We start from the raw sequence: 9,349 nt of genomic DNA, 5'->3' as shown, positions 1-9,349 counted from the left end.
CACATCGTATATATTTAACTGGAATGGCTCACCAACCCTATTATCATATTGAAAACTGCTAAATAATTCTGAAACGTCTGGCATTGGTAGCTCATCATCATGTTAGGAACAAAAGTAATATGCACTCGGATTATATGATTGCCACCCTTTCCGTTAGATTGTTGGGAGCAGCTCTCTTTGAGGAATTTGTTTGTAACCTCTAGGCTCTTGGCTGGTAATTGGTTAATAAGATATCCAATCTTAGGAATCATGTTGGTGATGAATCCCGAAACCGGAATTTAAAGCTTTTCTTATGTAATTCTGAAAGTAAGTATTCATATACTGCTCCTATCCCATCTCCTAATTGGATCAATGAGTGTCGAAGGCTCTTTTGTGTTGGTGGAATGCCATTTTTCATTCTCAAAATTATGGAGCAATCAGAGATAATGTTTGCTGATAGAAGATTAATCCAAATGGCAAGGAAGTTGGTAGTAAATTTGCCAAAGCTAGATGTGCTGCACTTTCGGAGATGATTCTTTCTTATCTACTCCAATATAATTTTGTGCTGTTCATTAGACAAGCATGCAGCCATTTTATTCAAGATTTGTTCTTCTGTGGAGACAGCTCATCCATAAGCTGCATCTCTCTCTCTCTCTCTCTCTCTCTCTCTCTCTCAGCCTAAACTGAAACAGGACATACGTAATGAAAAGACAACTATCTATTAATATTTGGATTTTTTTTCTAAAGAAACTGATTACCAGCAATCAAAATATATAACTAAATCATCTGAAAAACACCTAATCTTCCACCAAATAGATGAAAGGTACAATGATATAGTCAATAGGTTATAGCCCAAGTTGCCTCTTTTTTTTTTTAAGCATCCCCCGACAGAAGAAAAGTGGTTTGACAAGAAATATGTGAAATTAGCTCATATGTAATTCATAGCTCATATTGTTGACATATTCCTGTGCATAGAAGAGGTCCAGGATTCAAGCCTGCATCTCTACCATGTATTTCACAAAAAACAAGATGAATTTGTTTCTAGTGAGGATGCCTGCTAGAGTCACTCAAAATTAAAAGGAAAAAAAAAAAATAAATTTATACTATGAAAGATTTATGGTGCTTGAGAAAAATTGCTTCCAAGCATATTGTCAGGGTTCCGAGTCGGTTATATATTCTAAAATTTTTCTGGTGCAAATTCTAGATTTGTGTCTCAGACCAATGGATAAGACTTTCTTCCTAATCTAATAATTAAAAAAAAAAAGTGGTTACAATCGTAGACCGTTTGTCCACCAAATCAACCTACCAAATGCTTTTTAATTTTGCTCATGCCCACCCCGGCAGCAACCCTGTTGATGTCCGAACCTTCAAACCTTTCCTTCATATCGTGTTTTTTAAAATTTGGTACATCTTCTCTTTGTATCGTTTGGTGTTCTCTCTCCTTTTCTGCAGTAGTTTGGTGCTTTCTTGCGCTATAAAGAAACCAGGCCATCGTCCAAACAAAGAGCGTCCATGTCCTCAGCTGGCCGTTTAGCCCGGAGAACGAAAGCAAGCAGCCATTAACGAAAGAATCGAAGAGAAGAATAGAGGATAGGAAATGACCACCTATTACGGGCCATTGGGACTGAGGAATTTTTTCAGCTCTCTCATCACCCTCTTCCTCACCATCTTCGCCATCTCTCTCTTCTTGAACAAAGCCCATCTCCCGCAAGAAGAGACACCAAGTACTCCTTCCCCTTCTTCACCACCCATAGTTCTAAATGTATCCAAGGTCGAGAGGCAAGAGGGGAGAACCACCCCTATCCTCCCACAACCTGCAGCTCCCAATATATCCAAGGTCCGAAGGCAAGAAGAGAGGATTACCATCCCTTACCCACCACCACCTGTAACTCTAAATGTATCCAAAGTCGAGAGGCAAGAAGAGAGGACCACCCCTATCCTCCCACGACCTGCAGCTCTCAATATATCCAATGTCGAAAGGCAAGAAGAGAGGATTACTATCCCTTACCCACCACCACCTGTAACTCTAAATGTATCCAAGGTCGAGAGGCAAGAAGAGAGAACCACCCCTATCCTCCCCCGACCTGCAGCTCTCAATATATCCAAGGTCGAAAGGCAAGAAGAGAGGATTGCTATCCATCACCCACCACCACCACCTGTAGCTTCGAATGCATCGAAGGGCGACGATAAGTGCGACTTGTTCTCCGGCCGCTGGGTATATGACAACTCGACCCATCCATTGTACTCCGGGTTCAATTGCTCCTTCATGCATGAGGAAATAGCTTGCGACAAGTTCGGAAGGAAGGATCGGCTCTATCAGAAATGGCGTTGGCAACCCCATGGATGCGATATCCCAAGGTATGTCATGGAAATTAGAAATTACTATTGATATTTCCAAGGTGTGTCATGGAAAGTCGAAATTAATTAGTATCGCACATAGATTAGCAACAACAGTCCACTCCCATGGCTTCTTCATGAAAAGATCATCGTTCATCTCTAGAGAACTGCTCTAGCTTCATGGATTAATTCTCTGTCATGGGGAATTGTGGCCTAGACTTTGGATCGACCGTCATTTAACATTTAAGACTCCTTGATTGAGTGTTTTAATTATTGATTGTTGGTTTTAGTGGTCATTTTTTGTTCTATCTTTAGCTCTTGTGCAGAAATAAGCATTGGTGTGTATGGAAACAAGATAGTTGGATACTTCAGTCAGCAAATAATGACTTGAGATATAAAAACACTAATTTAGTAAAGCAAAAATTATCTATCGTTCTATGCATTGATTATGATATTTGGTGCTGGAAAACCGATACTCAAATGTTAAAGAAGAAATTTAAAATCTTTAGCTAGCCATTAGCCAACAGGACTTGGGTCCACCGCTAACCACCCCTCTCCTTTGTGCATGTGCTTGAGAGAGGTTTCAGATCGGAACCTAAAAGGTGGCTTTTCCACCATCTCTCTCTCTCTCTCTCTCTCTCTCTCAAAAAAAAGAAGGTTTGAGTACATATGCAAAATACCTGCTCGTTCACCAGTTAGTGAGAGAGTTGGCTCCAGGATTTTGACCAAACAGATTATTACATCCAATAATAGTCACTGATATTTCTTATTTAAGATAATTTCTGAAGAAATTTCTTATGCTAGAAAAATCTGAATTAAAAATAAACACAGCTACTAGTTGATAGGTTGTAAGAAATTTTAGTTAAATTTTTGATGCTTCTTCGCTGTTGACATGCAGGTTCGACGCCACAAAATTGCTAGAGAGGCTCAGAGGGAAAAGAATGGTATTTGTTGGGGACTCCCTCAATAGGAACCAATGGGTCTCCATGGTGTGCCTTGTGGGGTCATCTTTACCTCCCGAACACAAAGCTATGAAATTTAATGGCAGTCTCTTGTCCTTCAAATCCAAGGTATGTATTATTTAAGGGTCATCACTTCATCTCTCCTAGATGTGGAAAGCCAAGCGGTTCCTAAGTATCCATAAGATTAAATCCATACCCAAGACCCGTGCCTCCTCGGTTTCATAAACAGAGGCTTTGGAGAACAAAGGACCTTCGGTGTAATTTGATTTATAGAATCAACTTAGCCATCTATTTCGCATTTGTTTTCTAAGACAAGTTGTTTGCAAAGAAAAGTACTGCTAGATTAATATCCACTGCCTCCCTCCAAGGATTCTTTGATCTTATGATTCTTATTGCTCCATTACCCATCCATTTATCTATTCTAAAGACCCACTTAACCAACATTTTCTCACATATATTCTACATGTTCAAACCATTTTACAAAATTTTTCGTTGTTCGTTTAACGTCAAAACCATGCCTTTGATGTGTGCGTGTGTATGCGTGTGGACGTGCATGAGAAAGGGCAATTTTTCGTTTTGACCTTCGTAAGAGTACAAAAAATTCATCCTGGCATCCCTATCTACTGCCATCAATATCTAACTTCCTGATCATGAACCAGCTCAATGATGTGAAATGGTGCAAGAAGTGCGAATGATATCCAACACTCTCGTGGATTGCACTCTGATTCTACATTTGATTCACACAGTGCAGTTCATAGGGGCGGTTGGATTAATTATAGTCCACTTTACTGTTGCACCAACCAACATCATGTGGCATCTGTGCTGAACTGTTTCCAACTTTCCGATAAACTCGATAAAATTTTATCTTTTAATTATCTCTTGAAACTATTCTAAAGAATTCTGCCGATTGGATGATCCATTAGAGGCTACTCCATCCACCCATTTTCACTGTTATCTGGCTAGAAAGCAGGTTCTTTGAAAATTCTTTGCATTCAGGCCAACCTCAACAAATCTTAATTGTGTTTTAAGTAAGTTCTTTTTATTGAGGGGGCTGCTTAAATTTCAGGAATTCAATGTAACGATTGACTTTTATTGGTCACCGATGCTGCTGGAGTCAAATGGTGATGATCCAATAATCCATCGATCACCAGATAGAATCATCCGGGCTCATTCAATTGAAAAGCATGCAAAGCACTGGACAAATGCTGACATAATCATATTCAACTCTTATCTTTGGTGGAAAAAGCCAGGGATTAAACTGAAAATTTTGTAAGTATTAGTGCATATAATCATGCATGTGTTTCCTTTTAATCTTCATAAAAAAGGGTTGGGATCCGGCTTTTTGTTAAAAAAATGCAAAAGAAAGAAGAAGAAGAAGAAGATAAAAGAATTTTTTTTTTTTAAAAAAAAGTATCAGCATTCATCTTTTGCATATAGGCTTAAAATTTCATTAATTACACCAAAAATCCACTTCATTAGTAGTCATGTTATATAGATTCAGAAACAAAAATCACCTCAGAAATTATTATTTATAGCATTCTATCTGATGAATTTTGCCATTTTCTACCTCTTTAACCCATTCAACATCCCAAACTTTTATTAAACAACAAAATCTCAATCTTTGCGTTAAAGAAATAGGCATATATATTTATGATAAGAAAATACCAAGATATTAGCATGCAGTCATGCACTTGTCATCCACATGAACTGGCATCTCGATCTGCTCTCAGCTGAGTTCTATGGCTGTGCATTTCCAAGATAGCTGTGTTTTCTCCTTCTTTCTGTACCCAAATAACAACAACAACAATATGCACCAAAAAAAAAAAAATATACCACCAACAACAACAACTGCTGCACACCTACTCCCAAATTCAATAATTAGAACTACAAAATAATAATCTGAACTATCAATATGTTGTACAATATTCAAAATGTCTATAAATCAAGGGTAATTTTGGAGTTGCCTTTTTACTGATGGGGAGATAATCCACTGATTGACTGTAACTATAGAGATTATATATGATGAAAAATACGAAAGTAAAACTTGAATCCTGAAACATACCTCCTAGTATATGAGCTTGGAAGCCCTGACAAGCCAATCTCTATCATTTGCCTTTATCAAAGGTTAAAAATATACATTCATACATACAGACATACATACATACATACACATACATACATAAACATACACATAGAGAGCTCTAAAACTCAAGTCCTTGTCACATAAGGAATAAGAATTTTTCCTTGCCTGAGTAAATCCTGATAAGTATTTTATCTATTATTAAATCTATAAATGCAGCCCCAATAAAAGTGAAAATTGAGATGGTATTCAAAAATCAATTCTCGCCCAATGATACATGCATCAAGAGGACAAGTATAATGGAATCTGGTGCTCAAGTGGTAGTATAATTGCACTCCCCAGTAGGACTCAATAATAATAATTATAGTAGTAATAATAATAACTTTTTTTTCCTTCTTTCCATAAGCACTTCAATACTGCATGTTGCATACCTACTAATATCATAGATCCTTATAATTAGATATGGTTCATTTGAAGACGAAGATAAAACTTTCGAGGAAGTTGAGATGGGAAGTGGTCTTGAGATAGCATTGAGAACATGGTCTGAGTGGCTCGAGTCACATGTGGATACTAACAAGGCACAGATATTCTTCGTTAGCGTGTCGCCTACTCATGTCTGGTGAGAAATTCTTCATTTTGTACACTTTTTCTTTGTAAAATTCTGATGGAAGTGGCCCTAACTATTTTGATTAAAGAATGATGAAAAAATTATCTTATAAGAGAAACATTTTCCGAGATTTGAAAACTCCTCACTTTAGGAGAGTTTACTCTACGTTTCTTAAAGAAAAACTGAGGGAGAAGGAGAGAATGGATCATGCTGCTGGTTTCTGCAATTTATGTGAAGCAACAGATCCACTCAATTCTTGTTCCCTATTTCCTTCAATTATTTTTCCTAGTAACCACTATCTCAAGTTAATCCCTGAATTAAATTCCCTTCAATGACTTTTCCTAAATGTCCTCTTTTCACTTGTTTTGCAGCACATATTTCTTTTCTTTTCTTTTCTTTTCTTTTCAATTATACCCTTAGCGAATAGTATCTAGCCTCAGTCCTGACTAACTTCAAATTTGTGTTTTATGATTGTTCTGCGTTTACTTAATGACACTGGCCAAATTTCCCCACATCACTGGCTATCTTTCTCTTTTTTATAATAAATATGGTATATATCTTGGTACCACCACGTTATTGCTAATTCACCAAGTTATACTAAGCTGCATCTTGAACTTCGGAAGGGCTGATGAATGGGGTATGCCAAGTGATCAAAATTGCTACACTGAGACTGAACCAATCACTAAAGAAGGGTATGCGAGTAGAGGAACAGATTATTCACTGATGCGGACGGTCGAGGCAGCAGTTGAAGGATTAAGATATAAAGGTGTACATGTGCAAATACTAAACATTACTCAGCTTTCAGAGTATCGAAAAGATGGCCATCCATCTATTTACCGGAGGCAGTATGTTCCTTTAACTGAAGACCAACTTGCAGACCCTAGAAGCTACTCAGATTGCACACATTGGTGCCTTCCTGGTGTTCCTGATACATGGAATGAACTTTTGTACGCATATATTATGTCCAGATGACAAATATCGTATTAGTTGGGCATCAAATTACAGATTTTTAAAATCCTTATGTCCGTATTCTTTGAATCGTGTGATCGTTAGAATATGATTGTAAAGTTGGTTGCTAATCGAGCAGAATATCTTGATCTTGATCTTGGTCGAAACAGTCGATTAAAAACAAAAGAGCTGCATGCCCGATAGAGAACCTACCTAATTTAACCTGGATGGACTTTGGAACTTGAAGTCGTCCATTTGCATGCAGCAATAGATCCCTACTTATCATAATTACGACAATTTGATGTGTTTTCACATCAAATTAAAGTAAAAAAAGCAAGAAATAGAAGCTTCTCTTGCAAATTTTCTTTAGTAGAGAGAATGCAGGGCTCCACCATAATGTTGTTTCTGATTCCATATTGGTTTGTCTGCATGAGGAGGAACCATTTGCACATGGTGGATCAACCGCGGCACATGGGATGCATGTGAGCAGCAGCAGGATGGTCCCATGGATGACTGTGATCTCAATCTCATTATCAATGGATTCTCACTATTTATTGATATGCCTCTCTTTACCTTTTCTCTTTAAAGAGAGGGAGGAAGCTACATGGACGCCCACTCCAATGATACAGTAGTGCTCATCACGCTTACATGTGGCATAATAGCTACGAGAACTTGATGAATGCTCTTTCCTCACAAAGATATGCTGCCCGATACAAGGGAAAAATTACAAGCATCTTTCTGATGAGGTTTCGGGTTGTATTTTTCATGCGAAAAAACGATTCATCTTTTTTTCGCAATATGTACCATCTGGTCGCGCAATACCCGCTGTAAAATCTATCAAGACAGATGAAATAGAAAATCTAAAGTGCTTTAAAATTTGTGCAAGATATAATCTAATAATTGATCTCACGAAAGAAGATCAATCATTTTTTTTTTTTGTATTGGTTTGGTGCAAAAGATACAATCCTAACACTTCATCTGAAGGCCTCATTCGAGATCCTCTTAAGAGATTGCAATAAACTTCTCGAGCATTGGGTTGTCATTTATAATAGTGGAAGATAGCCACTTTCATTATATAATTCTTTTCATTTTCCGGTTTTTTTTAGGTGGCGACTCCATTTCTATTTTAGGGTCCCTAACGAGCTCGCTATGGTTGGACTTTCCGAGTTCGGCTTGGGAGTCCGAAGAAGATTAGTTCAATAGCCAAAGCGGACCAGAGAAGGTTAGTTTAGTGACCCGCGGAGATAGACCAAAGAAAAGCTGACTGGGGTAGGAAACAAAAGAAGAAGTAAAGAGAAGGGAATGCGATGACCTCCTTTTCATTTTAGGATTTTTCCTTAGCCAAATCTCGGCTCCTTTCCTATCGTATCATCCACTTCAATCAATCCGACCTTCGTAACTTGGTAAATCTTAACCAAGCCCGCATTGTAAAGCTCTTAAGCTCTACCAGATAGTCTGACTCAATCATTCATCCGGGCCTCCCCAGACTCACTCTACCTTCCAACCATGAAACCATTCGAGAGACCAATTTGACGGGCCTTCGCTCGTGGAAGAACTGGGCCGTAATAACGAACTCTTTACATAACTTAAAGTAAGTCAACTTGCTCGATGTGGGCTTGCTCCTCTTGGCAACCTTCTTCGAGTAGGCTTCTTTCTTTGCTAACGCACCTCTTTCCAATAACCCTAACCCTGCTGGATACTTGTCCTTTGTAAGTACAAGTATGTAGCACGTAAGGATCAGTAAGGCTCTCTTTCTAGAAAAAACCAAGAGTTTAATCCATTAAAAAGAATTGCACTTTAGATTGGAACTATTTTACAATTTAACTTACATGAATATTAAAGTAGTACTCCTATCCCACTCTTTCCAATAAGGAAAAAAAAATGAGCACATCATTTACTGATCAGTATATCCGCTACCTACCACAAATCACATTTTATTGTTATAAGTCAATTAACAAGCATGAGCATGCATGAATGGTATCTTAAGCTCTCGGTAAGAAAACCTCATTGGATTTATACAAAAATATTCGGGAGATCTCAAACTCTCCTCAAGATCAAACAATATATATATAAAATTTCTGTTTGATTTTTTTTTTTTTCAGGAGTTACTAGCAACTGGCGGTCAGTGCTAATGCCATTACTAAGGCAACCAGAAATAAATTTTAAGAAACCCACTATACTTTGATCTCAAGTTACTTTAAAATAATTTTCTTTGAACTTCATATTTAGTAGCATAGGATTGTTGAACTTTGATTTGAATGGTACAATTCTTTCCCACCTAACATCCTCTTCGGTCGTAGGGCGCACAGCAAAGTGCTGCGTAGCCTTTGATGACCACCATCAGAAAATGAACAACCATCAAACAACACACGCCATATATAAAATAATAGCTTTCATAGATTGTTTTGTTTGGTGGCCATATCCATCTCTTTTTGG

General features: G+C 37.8%; 1 protein-coding gene across 1 annotated transcript; it reads left to right on the top strand.

Moving 5' to 3' along the window:
* Positions 1 to 1,278: 1,278 nt before the first annotated feature.
* Positions 1,279 to 7,080, top strand: LOC103714366 (protein trichome birefringence-like 34). Its single transcript, XM_039124939.3, has 5 exons — positions 1,279 to 2,337; positions 3,215 to 3,386; positions 4,345 to 4,547; positions 5,819 to 5,977; positions 6,589 to 7,080. Exons 1-5 carry the CDS (start codon positions 1,577 to 1,579, stop codon positions 6,935 to 6,937), a joined length of 1,644 nt encoding a protein of 547 aa, XP_038980867.2. The 5' UTR covers positions 1,279 to 1,576; the 3' UTR covers positions 6,938 to 7,080.
* Positions 7,081 to 9,349: the final 2,269 nt, after the last annotated feature.

Source organism: Phoenix dactylifera, chromosome 8 (assembly GCF_051530095.1).
Source record: "Phoenix dactylifera cultivar Ajwa chromosome 8, Ajwa_hap1_PhDact_Kaust_v1.1, whole genome shotgun sequence".
In the NCBI taxonomy this organism is placed as follows: Eukaryota; Viridiplantae; Streptophyta; class Magnoliopsida; order Arecales; family Arecaceae; genus Phoenix; species Phoenix dactylifera.
This window is presented reverse-complemented; position numbering and strand designations above follow the sequence as displayed.